The 20,494-nt window shown below is 45.2% G+C and overlaps 1 protein-coding gene across 11 annotated transcripts in view; it reads right to left on the bottom strand.

The window, feature by feature from the left end:
• Positions 1-20,494, bottom strand: part of Arhgap17 (Rho GTPase activating protein 17) — a 90,939-nt gene that overhangs the window by 9,299 nt on the left and 61,146 nt on the right. For 8 of the 11 annotated variants that reach the window (XR_005880490.1, XM_040754862.1, XM_040754888.1 and 5 more), the window contains 9 exons: positions 19,037-19,164; positions 17,537-17,648; positions 16,824-16,905; positions 14,504-14,584; positions 11,876-11,989; positions 8,547-8,638; positions 7,046-7,202; positions 5,322-5,555; positions 2,677-2,846 (listed from right to left, as the gene is read on the bottom strand). Coding sequence is in view for 10 of the 11 variants with exons in the window: in XM_040754862.1 (XP_040610796.1) it covers positions 2,677-2,846; positions 5,322-5,555; positions 7,046-7,202; positions 8,547-8,638; positions 11,876-11,989; positions 14,504-14,584; positions 16,824-16,905; positions 17,537-17,648; positions 19,037-19,164 (1,170 nt within the window). In the remaining variant the exon portion in view is untranslated. The remainder of the gene's footprint in view (positions 1-2,676; positions 2,847-5,321; positions 5,556-7,045; positions 7,203-8,546; positions 8,639-11,875; positions 11,990-14,503; positions 14,585-16,823; positions 16,906-17,536; positions 17,649-19,036; positions 19,165-20,494) is intronic. The other 3 variants (XM_040754924.1, XM_040754913.1, XM_040754918.1) reach the window with 1 other exon arrangement.

Genomic DNA, 20,494 nt, shown 5'->3' with positions numbered 1-20,494 from the left:
AACAACGCCAGCACTGCCTAAAAGATGCATCAATGTATACTCACATCTGTGGTGTGCTTTAGAAAAAGGATAGATATACACAATGCCACAGGGGAGGAGACTGGCACAAACCTGTAATCCTAACACTCAGGAGGCTGAGGCTGGAACACTTTGAGTGTGTGAGGCTAGCCTGGGCTACACAGTGAGACCCTGTCTTAATACTTGTAACACTTGTCCACTTTTGACCATCCTATGTCTTGACGCTCCCCATATTTTCATTTTTCCTATATACATACAGGATACACTAGGAAAGGTCAAGTTAGTATCCTGTAGCCAGTATGTATCTTTAGGCTAAAGTCAGAACACATACTTTGAAGTCCAGAGTCTTTTTCCTCTTCTACAAAGGCCTTGCATTAAGGTGACATCAAAGACACAGGCCAGACCTCCGACACTCCTCTCCTATGGCCACGGACTGGCAGCTTCCATGGGTCACTGCAATGGTCTAGTCGGCCTTTCTGACAACACCGCCTGTGAATGCCTGTCTTCTCCCCACCTCACCCCAAGCAGCTCTTCTGTTCAGCTACCCTACTTCAGAGTTCAGCTGGCTTTGTGGTGAAAACATTCTGACCCTCCCCAACCTGTTCTCCTTACTTCTTACGAGAGTCTGGATGCCTCTCACAAGCAGCCAGTCCTGTGTCCCTTGTGTTCCCCATGTGCTTACCCTTGCATGTGAGAGTCAAATGACAAGAGCATGGCCAGAAGGAAAGCAAGCAGAGTGGCCTGCCTGCTGTTCCTGGAGCCCCTGCAGCCCACATGCCTGAGTGTGAGTATCTCCCATGCTGAACACACACACTTGAGTCATCAACTAAAGAACTGAGATCTAGTAAGAGAAGAGGCTCTCACAGTTGTCATGCATTGCTCTAAGGGCCTGCTCCTGGACAAAGTGCTGCAACTTCTCTGAAAGCATGGTGGTTCCCCCACTCTCTGGGGGCCAATATGCACACTCCCATGAGCACACGTGCAAGTCCAGGCAATATTATCACATGCCTAGTGCTATGATTTCAGTTCCCTGCCCCCGTTTGTGTGTTGGGATCCAAGGGCTACAAGAAGGTCTGAGGAGGAGCCTCACGAATGGGTTCTTGCCTTTCTGGAAGGAATAGGTGCACCAAGCAGGAGTCTGGTTCCCTGGCACTCTTCTGCAGCACCCTTTCCTTCTGTTCCCTCACCATAAGCTGGGCAGAGACGGGCACCACGGCATTCTCGGATTTCCCAGCCTCCAGGACCCAAAGAAACCTCTTTGTAAGTCAGTCTTTGTCCTATCACCCAGTTATCCTGGTGGCCCCTGGGTATGACTTCACTGCTGTATCATTTCTACACCCTCCTCATCCCTCCTACCTGAAACTTTTCCAATGGGAAAGGACTAATTTTCCCTAGTCCTAATTTCAGAGAGATGTAAAAAAACACACACACAAACTTAGAAACATATGCTTCACACCTGTCCCTTGCTATGATAAATTCACTGTTTCTTGGTAACCAGAATTATAAGACACTGTGAGGTGAGGATCCTTCGTATTCTGGTAAACATGGTAGAAAGCACAGGACAACCTGATCAACATGGAATTTAACCAGCTTGACTTGGAATAAGAGGTGTGGCTTCCTGATGCATCTCTATTGGAACGTGTCCCTCTCTAGACGATGGTTTCTCCATTTCAGCACTACTAACAGATGGGCTGCAAATTACTTCAGAAGCCTGTACACTATGATTGCTTAGTAGTATCCCTGGCCTTTGTCTGCAAAATGGTTGTCACCTTTCTCCTTTTGTGACAATGAAAAACAGCTCTAGACATCAACAATGGTTCACAGTCAGGGACTGTGGTGTTTTGAATCAGAAAGGTACCCACAGGCTATTATGTTTGACAGCTGAATCACCAGCTAGTGGAACTGTTTGAAGGACTGGGAGGTGTGGCCTTATAGGAGGAGGTGTGTCATTGGGGGTGGGTCTTCAGGTTTCAAACGCCCACCCCAGGCCAGTGTCTGTCTTGGTCTGTCTCTCTGTCACCTGTAGATCAGGATATAAAGCTCTCAGCTACTGCTTCAGCACCATGGCCCATCTGTTTCCTGCCATGATAATCATGGACTAACCCTTTGAAACATAAGCAAGCCCTCAACTTAATGCTTTCCCCTGTAAGAATTGCCTTGATCATGGTGTCACCTCACAGCAATGATATATGCATGTGGTAGAGATGGGATTTGGTGATGCGGCTTCTTTGTGTTTGAAAGCAACGGCCCTAGCTGCTGGGTTGAGGAGGCCAAGGAGACAGGTGGAACCGCTTTAGACTATGATATTCCAAACCAGAGAACCCTGAGCTGTGACGCTCCGACTCCCAAAGCTAAGCAACAGAGAGGCTTCAGTGGCTCCCAAACATGGCAAGGCTTGAAACTCCAAATCCCTCGAGACTCAGGAGTGACTCTGCAGAGCTCTTTCTGCTGTTAGGTTTTATAGTTCCTGCATTTGTTTTCTCTGGGTTTTTTTTTTCCTCCAATGTTTTTTCCTCTTTAATGACTGATTTTCCTGCTTATTACTTGGTAAGAGTCATGAAAAAGATTACTCAGAGCTTTCACAATGGACTCTTTGCAGTAATTGCAGGAAGTTCTTCCACCCTCCCCAAGCACAAGGAGTGAGTGCAGGTCACTTACCTCGGCGCAGAGTGTGAGGGCTGGGACCAGCTGCACTGTGAGGTGTGCCCACCGAGAGCTGATGGGAACTGCCACCTGCCTGGGCCTGGCTTGGGCCCGTGGTCACCTGGTTGTTGTTTCTTCCTGGTGCAGGGACAGGTGCAGACACAGAGTCTTTGGGTTTTGGAGGACTGAGGAGGGTAAAGGTGAAGTTAGATGTCATGCATTCCCTGGTATAAAAGCCACGCACTCCATAACATACAGCTGTTTCTTGGGATGGGATTTGGGGGTGGGAAGTTCTAGGACTTCTTACAGATACCAAAAGCCAAGGATGCTCAAGCCCTGTATGTAAAATGGCATTAAAACCTAACTGTCAGCACCTTCCTGTGTTCCTTCAGTTCACTCTCATAATAACCAATACAGCAGAAGAGCTATGGAAATGCTGGATAGACTGTATTGTCTAGAGAATGGCAAACAAAAAGTGTTCGATACAGTGGTTTTGTTTTTAAGATGTGTGTGTGGGTGTGCGCTTGCCAAACATATGCAGGAGCTCAGAGAAGCTAGAAGACTAGAGTTACAGGTGGTTGCAAGCCTGTGGGTTCTGGGAACTGAACTCTGGTCCTTTGGAAGAGCAACAATGAGCCTTCTTTCCAGACCTATAGAAACAGTTTTTAAAAATTATCCGAACCACAGTCAGCTAGATCTGTGGATAGCAGAATCCAGGGAGATGAGGGTTATTTGAAATTTTAAATAGCTTGCATTGGGATAGTAAGATGATATTTACTCAGAGACTAGACATTGAGATTCCCTGCAATAGACTAAGTTTCAGCTTACTCTGTCAGAGAAATTAAGGCCAGTCATTTCAGAGAATCTGCAGGAAACCTCAAGTTCTGTTTTGCATGTACTTAAACTGGGTGTTATTTTATGAAAATAAGGCTTGGGGATTTTTGCTAGCTATTGTACAAAATGAACATTGCAAAGTAACACTCTGATTGATTAAGAAGGGCTTAACTAGCACCAGTTATCTGGATTGAGAGGAGAGAAATTCTGAGCAGCTGCTTGATGACTTAGTCCAAAGCTGACAGCAGCAGGGGAGAGCACTGCAATTCAGGCTTCCTACTTCCTGGTTCACAACTTTCTAGAACAAATATTACAATCATTTTGTCAAGGCTACCAAAGGGAGATGTGAAATGTGCACAAAACTATCTCAAGCAAAAAAAAAACAAAGGGAGACACTCCAAAAGCTTGACATTCCATTCCATTCCTCTGTCTGCAGTGAAACTAACTACTTTCTTAAATATTTAGCTTTGGTTAAACAAACTGAATGTCATGAGGAAATGAAATTCTGTGCATTTGCTTATACTCTCTTTCTGACACAAACAAACAAACAATGTTCATCCTAAAACTACGCCACATATGGAAGAGTGGTCACTAACAAGCCAGCACAGTACCTAAAGCACATGCATAAATCCTGGCCCTGGCCAAGGGCAAAGCTTAAGATTTCCTGACTGAAGAAGAACTTCCCCAGATTATGGGAATCGAGGAGGGCTCAGGAATGCACAGAAGCACTGAGTCCAGCTATGGTAACAGAATAAGAGTCCTACCTTGTGCTTCTCTCTCTTTAATGCCTTCCGCCATACCACAGTTAGTGCTCTGCCCTGAGCTACATCCTCAGCTCCGTGTTGTAGTTTTTACTTTGAGACAAGGTCTTACTGTTACCCAGAATGGCCTTGAACTTGTGATTCTCCCAAGTAACTGAGATTATGGGCTGCACCATCATATTCCTATCTTATCAACAGCTTTACTTCCCACAACCAAAAAGATGCAATGAGAGTTCTCTAAGAAAAATTCATCTGAGTGTGATAAACTATGCCTGGGTAACTGGGTTTTGTTTTGTGCACATTTACTTTACCTCATATATGATTACGTGGCACTGTGTGGATAGTCAAAGATGAGGACTAAGACAATGACAATTAAAAACTTTAGCACTCTCTGGATGGCTCATCTTCTACAGAGCCTTGGGGTCTGAACCAGAGAAAACCATGGCCTCTGCCGAATCAGCACGGAGAACTGGATGACACCAATAGAGTGAAAATCTCCAGTCTGAAGGCATCTCCTCTTAAAGGTGACCTATTGTGAAGCCCAACTCCCAGTGGCATGTCAAAAGTTCAAGTGACTGACCCATGTGTCAGCTCCCTGTAAAACTGAAACCCTGAGTAGTGGTGGGATCTTGTCACCATTTTGCTGTTGGCCTGGTGCAACAGCAGCTACTTGGTGAATCTGTGCAACTGAATGTAGAGCGAATGGGTGACAAATGACAAGAATACTGTGACCCAAATAGCTCACTGCTTTCAAATGCTTTCTAGCTAGCACACTGAAGGACAAGACCAACAGTTATATGCCGAAGAGGCTGAGCATACTATTGGACACCTGTTAGCTTCTGCTTTCCAGCACCAGAGCACACAAACAAGTGTTGCTTTCCTCAGAAAACAGAAAAGCAAACAAGCAATCTGCAGTCTTTGCTCCCCACTAACCAAGGCATGAAGGCAAATCTGATTCACCCTCTGCCACTACATTCTTTGGGCATGGCTACCATGCCAAAGACCGCCACCTGGAAGAAGGCAGGGGCATCTAGCCTTGACTGCCAGCAGAAGTGGGCTTCTTACCTGCTGTCACCCGGGCTCAGCCCCTGCTCCAATATGCCTGCAGAAGAGGGGACAGGCCCACCCCCTGAGCTGCTGTCAGCCCTAGAGCTCTGAGAAGGCGACTCTGGGCCTGCTGGAGCCAAGGCGTTGCCATCTGTGGGCGGGAGTGGCGGCTGGAAAGCAGGGGATATGTGCTTTCTATTTAGAGTGCCACCCCGCCGGTGGGCTTGGAAGTCCATAAGCTTCACACCAAAGCTACACAGAAAGAAGAAATAGTCAACACACCACACAAGCCAACCAAAGAGACGGAAGCCCGCTGGTTCTCATAGGTTAGATCCAGAGTCCACGCTGCCCAGCATGCAGTTAAATGGCAAGGCTGTGTCAGTGGTCGTCCCAGTAACCAAAGTGAGTGTTTGGATCTGGCTTTACACCTTAGCAAAGCCAACACCTCACACTGGTCAGGTTGGTGTGTGCGGCTGAAAGCGAACAAGCAAGCCTCATGGTGAGCGACATGGTGTTCTGTGTTGGTTTCCCATTACCCGATTCCCACCTCAAACCTCTGTGTGGGGAGGAGAGGGAAGCCAAACCCAGACGCGCACCAGTGCTGGCATGAGACACAGACACATTCATGTGTGTACATGAGGAGACAACTGAAAGCTATATATGGCTGGAAAAATAGTTGCTTTTGGGAGGGTGGCATCTGGAGGATGGGGCAGAAGGAAGACACTCTTCATTCAGACCATTAGTGCATGAATTTCTAAACCTTTTTTTTTAATTTGAATAATTAAGATACTGGGCTCCATTAGCTGATATTTATTGGAGAATATACAGAGCAGACAGCTGAAAATGGAGTGTCATGGGCTAGTAAGACTTGTGATACCACAAGTTGTAACTTAAATTCAGGGGACTACCTGTTCTAATAGGCCACCACGGCACAATGGTGAGGACCTGAATGATGCTCAGGTATCAGAACTCATTGATAAAGGATGATGGTGAATTTCAGAGTGAGAGAATTGGGAAATATAGCTGTCTTGAACAGGAGAAGCCCACTGTGAGACTTAGCCTGCCAAGTTTGTCACATGTATGAAGACAGTGTGTTTCTTAACAGCGCTTAGATGTGGAGCTGCTGTAAGTTGCTAGCATTTTCCTCACACAGGGATAAGTTGCCCTCTAAAGGCAAGAATCATACATGGCTTAAATTAGCATTGATTATCTCATAAATTGCCCACGTACAATAGGATGGAAGCATGCCTCTAAATTTCAAACATACATTTCCTCTCTCCAGAACTGTCAAATTCTGGGGCTTCTCCAGTAAATGCTAGACTCAGCAGTCAGCAAATATAGCAAAGCCAAAAATATGTTTCTTCACAGCTCACTGGGAAACATCCTTGTCCTTATATGATCCTCAGCCAGAATCCACATGTGCTAATGATGTTTCTTTTCTTGGCTCCTACCACTCAAGTACATTTAGGTGGGTTAGTACGTGTGACACCATTCCGCCGTGGGGAACATAATGGCATCAAGTAAAGCCTGATGCACAAGGTGCAGATATGAACAATCTCACCCCCGCCCACCTTTGTGGTCAGATCAACGTCTGCAGAGACTGGCAGTGTGGTTCTGAATTATCTAGACTCTGTAAGGCAGGGTTACACAGGGGGCCGTTAAGCCAGTAGCAGATCCATGGGGCAAATATTCTCCTAGGTGATACTTACTACTTCTGAGGAAGTGACCAACTCTACACGTACCTCTCCTTCTTCACCAAGTCCCCTTCCATCACCGCCATGCTGGCAGGTCGCTTCCTCTCCAGGGTCCCCGAGTCAGAGTCATTTCCAGTGTGGGTTGAGTGATTAGAATTCGGGGTAGCAAGAGGAACAAATGCTTCTGATACATTGAATTCTATCTCTGTCGTAAGAGAAATAAATAAATGTGAGACTTGGCACACAGGGGCAGCTCTCCAGTACCCCAGTGGAATGAGAGCCTCTGTAATCCACAAGGGCAGCTCAAGCACTTTCATCTGAAGAATGGATCCAGACCCCAGTGGAGGCAAGCCAAGAAAGGCCAGCTGAGCACACAGCTCTACTGCTCTTAAGAGAAATCTGAGAATTCAGAAAGGAACAAGGAGCATAGAGAACTTACTGAATCATTAAAAAAGTGGCAGAAATCAATATTTGATATAAAATAGAAATGAAAGACATCATCAAAGGCTCACTGCCTATAGCATTTTTTTTTCAAGAATCACTTTCTTGAAGAAAATCACAGGCAGTATATCAATCTTCATTCTCCTACCCTCCTTCGCTAAGCATCAGCAATGAATGATTCTTAGGACAGGAAGACAGAAGGAAGAACTGAGCCCAGCCCTGGCATTGGGAGCTTACACTGTAATGGACTGGGCAGCCGGCTGCACTGAGAAGAGCAGGCTGGGACATGTGGACTCAACACATATGCAACCAGTTCCTGGAGAGGAAGCCGTGGGAACCTCTGTGGATCCCAGGATTGCAACAACAGAAACTGGAAAATTCACCAGCTACAGAATGAAAACGTAATTCTCTGACTTCACAAACCAGCTCCAACCAGCCCTAGCCCTTGCCTGCTTTATTTGTTATCTTCGTACAAAGCAAACAACTATGCAGAGTCAGGAAGAAACCCCACTCTAAGGAACAGCCTCTGTGCAGTCAGCATCACTCCTGAAAACAGATCCTGGCTCCCTTTTCTCAGCACCAAGTTCATCAAACCTTTATCTCTCCAACATCCTAATTTGCTACATGTGTTAAGTTTATTTTATCTGATTATGTGGCTGCCTTCTCAAGAAACCCATGTTCCTTCAGAGAACACATGCAATCATAGCAACTAGTGAGCATTTAATATATACTGTCTGGATATGTTTGCTTGTTTGGTTTTGGTTTTTCGAGACAAGGTTTCTCTGTGGCTTTGGAGGCTGTCCTTGAACTCGCTCTATAGACCAGTCTGGCTCAAACTCACAGAGATCTGCCTGCCTCTGCCTCCCGAGTGCTGGGATTAAAGGCATGCGCCACTACAGCCCACTCCTGAATATGTTTTAATGAAGCTAAGGCAAATGGAAAATAGTAATTATCATTATATCAAAATATAAATGCACATGAATGAAATCTATAGTGAAGCGTGAGAAAGCAAAAGCAATTACATAATAATCAATATGTTTTCTTCTTTTAAAAAATTGGTATATTATCACATAGCTTTAGCAACTGGTGAGCCAAGAACCAGGATTACCTCCAGGGAAGAACCAATCTGCATGCTGGATAATAGGTTCAATCACTGCAACCACGTGGACAGATGTGGCAGCTGCTATTTCAGCCAGTGTTCTGCAAGGAAGTTCACACAATTAAAATGCTCCACCTTGGCCATCACTCATTTCTGCAAGCTGCCAGGGCATCCTAAAGATTACTAATACATAAAGTATTTATATACAGATACAAAAATTAAACCCACAGGCCCTATCCTATGAGTTTGCCTGTAATGACCCAAGGGGAAAAATTATCCAACTACTATCATCCTTCCCCAGCAGAGTGGTAACCACCATCATGTCCATGCATGGGTACCAGGCAGTGATACCAGGGTTTCAAGCTGATTCCAACAGGGCTTGCATTTCCACACTGTAACAGTAGCACACCTGGTAGGGAGACCCAAAATCACCCCAAACTACTGATGCCTATGATGTCACCAAGAGCAAGTATTTTAAGTGTCCTCAAAGACCCTGTCTTCCCATGGCAGGCGACATACATATTTATGCTCTGGTTCCATGACAATCCAGATGCTGAAAGGGTTTGCTAATAGGGCTCAAGAAAAACAACAACAACAAAAACAATCATTATCACTGCCATCAAACTCACACTTGAATCAGACACCACCAAAGTAAGCACCTTGCAATGTGCAGCCACAAAGTTTTAGGTTCTCAACACACCTAAACTGACTTTCACATTATGAAACTGTTGTAGGTTAGACATGAAAGTGTCCAAGTGTTTAAGGTTGGTTCCTAAGTAGTGGATCCAATCTTGGAGAGAAATTGGAAAATGAGGGATCTGACCTAATAAATGGATTCATAATTTGATGGCATCATTAGGAATTGGGGCATGGAAGAAGTTGGTCACTGGAGTGTATGTGTCATGAGCTATTATCTTCTAAGCCAAGCAACATCCATTTTGGGGAGTTCAGCTGCCCCCCCCCACCCTCACCCTGGCAGAAGATGAACCTAGCTGGGTGTGCTGATGGTGTATACCCCTAAACAGAGGGGTGGATCAAGGCATGAGACACTCACCTGAGTATCCAGCTGCTCTTGACCTACCTGGATCTACCTGAAGTGGCCTGGGGTGGGGAAGGGGGATGGACTATTATATAGGCTGAGGAAGACTTGCGTTGGTGCTCCATCTATGTGGCTATGGGGGAAGTCCTCATCCCTGTTGGGTAAGGCTTTCTAGGTGCAGTCAGTTGGGGTAGGAGTGCCCACACCCCTATAAGTAACCCCCACCTAGGTTCTGTAAGGAAGCCCAATAATTCATTGGTCCCCCAGAGTGAACTGTGGTAGAATCATGCCTCAGTTTGTTGCTGGGACCTCGGGAGAATGAACTAAGGCTGCTTTACATCTCCGGGAAGGAATTTTACCAACTGTGCCTTTTTACCAACTCTTTCTGCCATACACTCCTGCTGCCATGAGGGTCTGCCTTGTCAGATGCTCACAGTCATGGAGCCAGCTGATACATCTGAGACCAGGAGCCTACATAAATAAATCCTTCCTACCTTTTAAAGCTCTTCTCTCGGGTATCTCTCACCATAATGAAAAGTCTGAGTCACAAGGAGCCTGATTTAGGAATAGAGACAGGATTCCTAGAAACCTTGATTCTCAGGTCTGACTGCCTCAAATTAATTTCTCCTTGTCTTAATGTCACTCTGACTTTGGTCCCCACCAGACTGTATCACACATTTTCTAACCAAGCAAAACCTTTTGAATCCAAGCATAAAGCAAGCTCTGCTGGCAAATCACCCTGCAGTCAGTCCTGGGCAAATTACTGGTTTCTGTCAGACTCAGCATCCTCACCTACAGATCTGAGAACAGCACTTACTGCAAAAGATAGTGTGAGGACAGAGCGTCATCAGATGACAACTTACTCGCCAGCTGATCCCTTGTGCCCACCTCTTGAACTTAGCCCACACTGCTTAACACCAGTGACAGCTTCCCAAATGCAACCTTGTGAAGTCAGTCTGCTTAGGAGAGTATCAGTTATTTCACACCGCTGTGACAAAAGGACTTAAGGAAGCAGAGATGTGTTTTGCCTCGTGGTTTCCATCACACCAAGGTGAAAGAACTGTCATGGCAGCAGAACTGTTCTGTGGAGGATGTTCATATGGAGGTGAACCACAAGCCAGGAACCAAGGGTCAAGCATCACTTTCAAAGGCAACCCCTGGAGACCTGCCTCCATCAGTTAGGCCCCACTTCTCAATAGCTCTACAACCCCACAAAACAGCGCTGTGAGCTGGGAAACAAGTGTTTAAAACATGAGTCCATGAGGGACATATTAGATTAAAAAACGTGACAGGAACCTTGGCAATCCCCAAAGGGCGCAGGAGAGAAGTTCTAAACAAGCCAGTGGCACACACAAGGCCCTTCATAGCCCATTTGGCCTGAGGCATTTTCCAGTTATCCAGACCATATACACTGTTCTCAAAGGCAGACACCAAGTTCCGCCCCCCTGTGTGCTTTCTGTGGTCTCAGTGCCAGGGGCAGGAAACTATTCCTTCACTAAGGTGAACAAGCGCTGCTCCCTGAGGACGGAGCTTGCCAGCCTCTCCAGTCTGTCACATCCTCTCACCTACACTGCCAGCATGGAGAGGGCTCAGCAGGACACCCAATGTGTGCCCTGTGGTACAGTGCTATTTTGAGGGAAAACAGCAGATGTCAGAGGGAGCTGTGGCTGTCTTTTTCCTTCCTGAGGGCAGGAGATAGCCTAGTGAAAGACCCCTTCCTACAATGTGGAAAATAAATATTCTTGCTACCCGGGACAGGGTCAATCTGTACAAATAAACTGTTGGACCAATTCTCATTGTCCTAGAATGTCTTATACTCAACTGTCCAGCCTAAGTCCATCTTGCCACACATTCACAAAATGTTCCATGGCCCAGCCACAGCAGCATTCCCTATGTACATGCAAAAACCTGTACGTTTTTCTCCTGTCAATTTGTTTTATGTAAGTTAAATTCTCAGGCACAGATATAGACAATGGGTCTGTGCTCCTTGTGCTACACACACACACACACACACACACACTAACGTTTCACCATACAGGGGCTGCTAAGCTGTTGGACTGCTCAGGAGCGGAGGTTCTCTTAGGACAGGGACAATGTCTCCTCTGTCTCTTTGTCTTCTGCACAGAGACAACACCGAGTCCACAGCTGTGCCCTCAAAGCATCAGCTGGATGGAAAGGCAACTTCAGAACACCATGATGAAGTCACGGGCAGTCTCAGTGTGTCTCCTGACTCCACTGCCACCCATGCTGGTTGCCAGGAAGGAGAAGCTTAAGCATGAGGTGGAGAAGAATCACTTACCCTTCTTGTTTGGCCCACAACAGGTTAGGGCCCAGCACAATAGCAATGTTGCTAGGAGTCATTTTATTAACATCACTGGTCTGGGCAAGCTTTGCAAGGAACTTGATTAAATACCTAGAGACAAAACAGAAGGACAAGACCATCACCTAAACACTGAGAATGTCCCTGCCCTGCCTTGTGCTTGGCACAGTGACTAAGGCACTCACTATAGGTCATTGCGGAACTGGGACCCGGCTCACAGAGAAGGCTGCTCATACTTCTCATGCACTTTATTCAAAACAGATTACTGAAGGCTCAAAAGGAGAAAACAGGTCGAATATCATCACACCGATTTAACCATACTAATTTCCAATTTATTTTTCCTTTATTATCTATTTCCTTTACCCCTACATTAATTACACTGTGATTAATAGGAGGATTAATGCGTATTTAATAGTTTTTAAAAAATGAAACCGTATTTGAGATCTCCCATTGTATTATGAAAATATCCAATTTATTGCATATGCTGTTATGCGTTAAATTGTATAAAAATGAAACATTATGAACAACCAAGCTACCTATCAACAAGGAACAGGTTAGGTAAGGTATAGACTACCTTGATGTACACAAGAGTACTATGCAACCACATAAATCATGCAGTGATACCAAAAAAATCTCCAAGATGTATTAAGCAAAGATATGGAGCAAAGCAGGCAAAGGAGAGATGACGTACACAATGTACACTATCATCCATGCTAAAAGAAAAAAGTGGGGTCAGGTGAAGATGGACATGGGAATGGGGTGGGTATAACCACAATGCATTGTATACATACATGAAATTCTAAATATGAAAAGGTTATTTTAAAAAAGCATGTAAAGGGAGAAAAATATGCATCACGAATGTACTTGCACATGGGTACATACATACATAGGCACACATACACACACACACATGCACACACAGAGGCTCTTGTAGAGTGGACAGATACTGAAGAAAACTATAGATTCTGCATCTCAGAACTAGGAGAGAGTTTTCAATGTATAGCTTTTTGAGCTTGGGACCATTGGGATGTCTGTCTTTCATTATTTAAAAAAGAAAACTACTAAAGGTTACAGAGAAAAAGAAGCAACCCAAAAGGTCAAACCCCAACACCCTAAGGATTGTAACTGAGTTCCCACATCACACCGAATAGATTTCCATTATCTGTCATTCTGAGCCAGGTGTGTTACACGTTATCCAGGAGGAATGTTACAGATCCTAGCAGCTCACAAGGAAAAGCCAATCCTTTAGAAGTGGAAAGGGAGTGTCAGATGTAGCTGAGATAAAGACCAAAACCAAGTTTAAGACAGGTAACATTTCGCTGAGCGGTGGTGGCGCACGCCTTTAATCCCAGCACTCCGGAGGCAGAGACAAGCGGATCACTGTGAGTTTGAGACCAGCCTGGTCTACCGAGTGAGTTCCAAGACAACCTCCAGAACAATACAGAGAAACCCTGTCTCGAAAAACCCAAAAAAAAAAAAAAAAAAAAAAAAAGACAGGTAACATTTCATACAAATCACCTCTTGAGAAAAACAAATGTCTGATTTTAAAGGCTTGTTTTTAAATTTGAATTACATTTATTCCTGTGTGTATATCAGAGAGAAAGAAAAGTGAGAGAGAGAAGGAGTCAACAGAAGGGCACATCTTGCAGGAGCCAGTTCTCTCTCTCCTGGGTCCCAGGAACTCAACTCAGCTTGTCAGACTCAGCAGCAAGGGCCTTGCCCACTGAGCCATCTTGCTGGCCCCTTTGCTTGGTTTTAACTGACAGTTCCCTGGGGCTACTTTTCTTCTACACATCTTCCAGGTTAAAGAAGTCCAAGGGAAAACCGCAGTCCCAGAAGGTTGTCCCATAGGAAGTTTTTTTAGAGACATTATTTAATAAGGTAATGAAATATAATCTCCACAGTGACCTGAGCACTATTTTATATGAAAGGGACAGAAACAGTAACTACGGATTATCTGTGTTTACATAAGGGGCAGCTCAGTCTCCAAACACAACACAGCCACCGAAGCTTCTCACAGCAAGGTTTTTGCTAACAGCTGCAGTGTCCAAATGATCAAATCAGCCACATATCAACTACAGACTAGTGTACAGCAGTGCATGCACACCCACCCCATCCCAGCAGCTCCAGATCATTCTGCAAGCATGCTTGAGGTAGGGTCATCTCGGAAGAAGCATATCTACTCCAGGATCACTGCAGCTTCATTTATACAGTCATATACACTCTGATGGCTAATTTGATGTCAACACCTGGGAAGAGGTTACAACTGAGGAAAAGCATCTATTGGCCTGGCCTATGGGCATGTCTGTAGTGTTTTTTCTTGATTAATAACTGATGCAGGAGGGACCAGCCTACTGCAGAGGTGCCATCCTTGGGTAGGTTAGCTCAGACTGTGTGAGCGCTAAGCAGTAAGGCTGGGAGTAAGCACAAAACACTGTCTTCCACAGTCTCTCCTTCAGTCTGTGCCTCCAGGTTCTTGCCCTGAGTCCTGCCTTGAGTCCTTCCCTCAATGATGGATTGCAACCTTAAAGACAAACCCTTTCCCACCCCAAGTAGATTTGATTATGATGTTTATCACAGCAACAGAAAAGAAATGCAAACACATACCTAAAATTAACAAAATTTTGTGGCGGCAACTTCTGACATGTTGTCCATAAATATTGAAGCTTTTTGTCTTGATCCTGCACACTAGGAAAGAAATATATGCAAGAATTTATAAAAGCACACACTATTAATACCTATATTAATGTGCTATTATAGCACCTGTTGATCAGATGCACCTGTGATAGAGGCTTGATTGACAGTCTGTGGTGCTAGTAGGAGATGCTGGAACCTTGCAGAGGCAGGGTGCAGCTGGAAGACTTAGATCCTAGAGGGAGATGTTAGGACCCCAGTTCCTACCTGCTAGCATGAAGCAAACATGCTCCTACCACTATAATGTACAGCATAGCCACAAGCCTGAAGCAACACGAAAAGGACCTCTGAATCAAATAACCATAATAAACTTGTCCTCCTTTAAGCCAATCATGTCACATATTTCTTATAGCAGAAAGCTAACACATGTTCTCTACCAAGTGAAGCTTGTCTATTTTCAAAACTGCAACAGAACAATGATTTGGGAAATAAGAAGTTTTGGAGTCAAATCCCAGTTCCACACTATCTGACTGTGAGCATCTCACCAAGCTTTGCAGGGCAGGGTAAGAATGTTGATTCTGTTGAATGATCTTAAGGCTAGAGGCAGCACTCTGTGAAATTACCATGCCCCAAGCTTGGCACAAGCAGATGCCACTGAAAATTCTGTCTAGGAATGTGTATGTTAATTAGCAGCAGTATAAAGCCTAGCTTTCCTTAACATAAAGGCAGGCTGGTCACAGATCTATTGCCAAGCTCCCAGGAGCCCAGACCTCAGGTCTCTCTTGCTGTCAACTCTGCTTCAAAGCTTCAGTCTGGGGCTAATTCCCGTGTGAAAGTTACAAGAGCTCTGGTTCTACACAGCTTTCATATACAAACTTCCATAAACACAAGATGGAAAGAAAAGAACCCACAGAGCAACAACTCTGTCCTCTAGAGAGAGTGCAGCAGGTGCCCATGATGCTCATGTGTTGTAGAAAGAGGGTCATCGGATTATACTTTAGAGGCCAGCCCCCAAGCCAGCAGGATGGCTTTTCTCAACATTTCTCAACTACAGCATCTATCTGCCAGCAGGTTGATGCCTTCTCCTTAAGGAAGAATTTTAGTCTGGGAACCTAGAGGAGAGTTGAGGTGAGAAGACTAATGATACAAGAAACCCCAATGATGCCAACTGCTGCAGTCCCAAGACAAACTGAGAACTTGTTCTTCATCTTAAAACCTCACCACCTACCAGGGAGAAAGTTTCTTGGTCCACAGTGACTGCAGATCCCTGAGAAGCAACATGGTCATCACCACAAATGTCTCTAGCTAATTGTGGTCAGCTAGGCTAGGAAGGAGAGTGACAGAGTGAGCTCAAGGGGGAGGGGCAGGAGTGGAGGAGAGACTAGTTCTTCCTTCCTCAGGACTGAAGAATTAGGCAATTAAGAGCGAAGTGAAAGGTAACAAGGAGATCACCTGGCTGGCCAAGGAGAAGCTAACAACATTTGAAATACACTGTCCTGTTACTAGCAATTAGAAGCTGAGGGTGGAGGACAAGACAAAGAATGGGCGGAGCCTTTGGGGGCAGTTAGGTCTTCATCTGGATGCCAGCTCTGACAATTCCTCAGCCCAGCTCCTTCCCAAGCCCCAGTTCCTGTATCTGTACAATGAAGATAACTAGAACACAAGCCTATTCTGGATGCTTGATGCTTATTAAGAATGGCAGGAGACAAAAAAAAAAAAAAAAAAAAAAGCCAGGTGATGGTGGTGAACACTATTAATCCCAGTACTCAGGAGACAGAGGCAGGAAGATCTCCGTGAGTTCAAGGCCAGCCTTCTACAAAGCCAGTTCTAGGAGAGCCAGGGCTGTTAGATTTAAAAAAAAAAAAAAAAAACTTGTCTCAGAAAAACAAAACAAAACAAAGCATAGCAGGAGAGAGTCGGGTAAAGCTTAGCACACAGTGGACACTAGGAAAAAACCCAAGTAAGACTCCTCCTAGTCTATTGCTGAATGGTTCAGCCTATAAGCAGCCAGCAGCACAGTTACCCTATAATGCATGCCCCCAGCTGCAGAACTGTTTTCACTATACAGGGGTTTGAGACTAGTCAATTCATTAATGTGGGTGAAGCCACAGCAGTTCAAACAAAAGCACAATTCATGAGCTTTTTATACTAGCAATATTGAGTAAACAGGGTTACATCTTCATGCATACTATTTCAGGGTTCCATGATTCCTGAGAGTGCAAGGACTCATGAACGGGGCACAGTATTTCATTGCTGCTTTGAATTTTTAAAACTCTGAACACTTTAATCTTACCTTGCAACTTGTGTCCATTCTTCATACAGACTGAAAGTCATCAAGGGCTCAGGCAATTCCCGCAAATAAGACTTCAAAGCACCTGAAACCATGAACACATCCTGAATATGCAGAGGGGGGGCAAAGTTGCATCCTGCTGCAAATGAAAGTATCTCATGCAGTCTGCCAAGTGCACAGAACAAACCACAGTTTGGTAGCAATGCTTAGAGAAAGAAACAGTTTCTTCCAGAAATACACAAAGAGAGCAATGGAAAGTAAAATTTGCTTTAAGGTAATCCTATTAACATACAAAATTTCTCCAGGCAAACGCAGGTCATAGGTATGACAGTCAAGGAAGAAATACATATTCAAAATAAACACAAGCTACATCTAAGCACAGTCTTCACTGAAAAGAAATTTACTCTAGCCATGCAAAGCAGTGCTGGCCTCGTGGGCAGAGGACAAGAAAGGAGGACAATGCTTGGCATTCCAAACAGGGTACTGTGCTTGTCACCCTTGCTTAACAACAGGGGGTGAGGGGAGAAGAGGACGCAGAAAGAAGAGAAAGATGTACATGTGTGTGCACACAGTACGGTGTACTAGGAGATCTGACCAGGGAGCCTCGCATTCAAGTACTCACCCCTCAAATGACAACTGCTCGTTCAGCTGGTGATCTGAGAAGACCCTGCTGGCCACTGAGGACCGCAAGGCTTGCAACAGTCCTTGAACCTCACCTGCTACAGCATGGGGGTCTGAATAGAATTCATCTAGGTGAGATGTGGAGCAGTCCAGAGCAGCTTTCAACTTCTTTAATTTGGAGGCTCCAGCCCCAATCCGGAAAAGGCCCTAAAGACAGTAAAAAGCCAGCGGCACCAAGTCAGAGCTTAGCCTCACCCTGGGGAGCTTTGGCTTGCTTATGAGACCAGCCACACTGCCCATCTTACACCTCCATTCCAAGGACTGAAGAGGGCCGTGTGTGTCTAGCACATGGTGTCAGGCAGAACACAGACCTTAATGCCAGTTCTTGATCCATGGAAAAGCCTTTTTATTTCATAGCACTGACTATCAACTTCTACATTATCTCACAAATTAATTAAAAAAATGACATCTCAGTGAAAACAGACCAGACTGCTTGTCACTTTCATTGACCTAAGTGTGTGTTTTTTGTTTTTTGTTTTTTTTTTTGAGGAAAACACATAGGCACTCAACCAAGAACAACAGGTGTTATAAAGGACAGTGGACCAGGGGAGACTTGGGCTTAAGTAGTAAAGCTTCTCCACACTTTATACACCCAGTGATTCTTCACTAGAAATGAGTGGGTAGTGGAGGTAGGAGCTGATGACAATCAAGTATATATGCTCTCCTGGAGAGCAAAAGCAGGCCCAATTGAGAAGCATGGGTAGGGGCTTTTAAAAGTTGAGGTTAGGAACCAGCAGCCATGAGAGCTTCCAGGATGCTCTTGATTTGGGCTGAATTAGATGCCAAAGTCTTATCTGTGAAAACTCACTGTGTTGTTCTCCTACAGAGCCTCTGTTTTTCTGTATGAATGTGAGACTTCAACAAAAGATTCTTTTTTTATTTCTCTTCAAGACAGGGTTTCTCTATGTACCCCTGGCTGTCTGCCAAGACCAGGCTGGCCTCGAATGAACAGAGATTCATCTACCTCTGCCTTCTGAGTGCTGGGATTAAAGACATGTGCCATATCACCTGGCTAACAAAATATTCTTTGAAGGACAAAGAACCATGCATTTTCAATGTAGCTAGGCCCTGGCATGAACTCCTTGTGTGTTTACCTCTCTGTAAGAGGAGAAATAAGAGCTGCCTTGCTTTGTTCATGCAGCTATTTTTGGTATGGATCGTATAAAATACAATATATAAATATACCCTTTAAAACCACTGCACAACACACACAAATGCAAGACTGTCATAAACAAGAGCTTATGGACGTTCTCAGCCACCAGAACATTGTCCCACATCATAAACAGACTGAAGGAGACAGGACAGTGAAAGGTCAGAGTGTATGCAGGCAGAACAAGTGCACACCGTTCTGGAGGCCTCACTTTATTAAATAAAGGTCCGTGGACTTATTGGAAAATATGGATCATGGGGACAAAGGTGTGAAAGCCAATGGTCTATACCTCCACAGTGGCTGTAGAGTAAGTGTGTGTGTGTGGGGGGTGATCTAGACAGAAGGGTCAAATGATTTAGCAGATGGGAACTGGGGTGCCCCTCACCTCCTCCTTCATGCCAGTCTCCAGCAACAGCATGACACAGGCCTCAATAGGGAGGGCAATCTCACGGCCACTCCTCTTCAGGTGCTCCTCCAAGGGTGTACCGAAGGCTGGCTTCTCTGCCCACTTATCTAGAGCAGGAAAGAGTTGGTAAGACTACTGGCTACCTCACGAATCCCTGGGAGTTTTCTTTCCATAGCACCAAAGGGCTCCCTTGCAGACTGGTGACTGGGGCTTGGGTAGAGGAGAAACACCCAGACATTTCGTAAGCTTTTGTCATTTACCAACTACATGTATCATGCCAGAACAACCACTGGGGACAGAGGATCCTAGCATGCCCTATGGCATGCCTTGCATAGGGGAGATACTGATGGTGGGTGGCCCTGGACCAGCACCACACACCATCAACACATGTGGAGCCAGAGGCCTTGCATTAAAATGCAGGCTACATCCGAGTACACTGTCTTTACTGAAAAGAAATTTACTCTAGCTATGGAAAGCAGTCTGACCTCATGGGTAGTGGACAAGAAAGAAACTCTCATGTAAAAGGATAATCCTCAGCATTCCAAATGGGTGCCATGTTTGTCACAGACCAAAAAAGGTCAAGGTGAACTCAAAGTAGGTAACACACTGTGACATGCAATATTGTCCACCAATCTATATCCAGTTTGAAAACCTCTGAGGAGAAAAGCTTCAGTGCATGCAGTTCCCAAGTGTTTTATGACTTTTGGGTTGCAGGTCCTATTTTATACACCACACATCTGTGGCAACTGAGCAGAAATGTGTACAATGAAGCAGTCTAGAAGAATTGGGAACATGGACATGCTGAATTAGAGTATGAGGTGCTTGGCTGGTCTGGCTGCCTGTGGGCACCCCAGAAATCTAGTGCTGCTTGGAAAGCACACAGAAACCAAAGAAGGAACCAACACATGATTCTGTGCAGCTAAGGAAGAGAATGCATCCTCCCAGCCTCTGATGGATGCCCTTCCATCACCATCCTGCTATTGGAGGGCTGGATTTGGGCTATTCAGGGACACTCCCCTCGCCTTCATGTGTGGGATGGGGCCCCTTACACCCATACAGAGAGGAAGGGGGAAAAACAAAATGCCACAGATGCACAGGCCTAAAAAGTGATTAAAAGTTTAAAATGACGGCAGGAGGAAGTGAGGAAAGATGAGAGAAAGCAGGAGACAGAACGCAGTGGATAAAAACACAGACTAGCGTATGAGCCACTCTCGGCTCCTCACTTTTGCCCAGGTCCTAGCTCCAGCCCGGGGAACTTTCTAATAGAAAACGTATCTGAGGGCCACAAGACAGAGGTCTGTGACAGATCTCTAGAAGTCTAGATCTTACCTAGACTACTTTGTCCCTTTTACCTAAAGCAATGATGGTCGACCAGGCTCAAAATGGTCATTTTCTTAGTGGATGCATAAGAGGCACCTGGGAGTTTTGCATATGACA

The sequence above is a fragment of the Mesocricetus auratus genome, unplaced genomic scaffold (genome assembly GCF_017639785.1).
Source record: "Mesocricetus auratus isolate SY011 unplaced genomic scaffold, BCM_Maur_2.0 Super-Scaffold_4256, whole genome shotgun sequence".
NCBI classification, from domain to species: domain Eukaryota; kingdom Metazoa; phylum Chordata; class Mammalia; order Rodentia; family Cricetidae; genus Mesocricetus; species Mesocricetus auratus.
The sequence above is the reverse complement of the archived record's forward strand: the minus strand, read 5'-3'. Positions and strand labels throughout refer to the sequence as shown.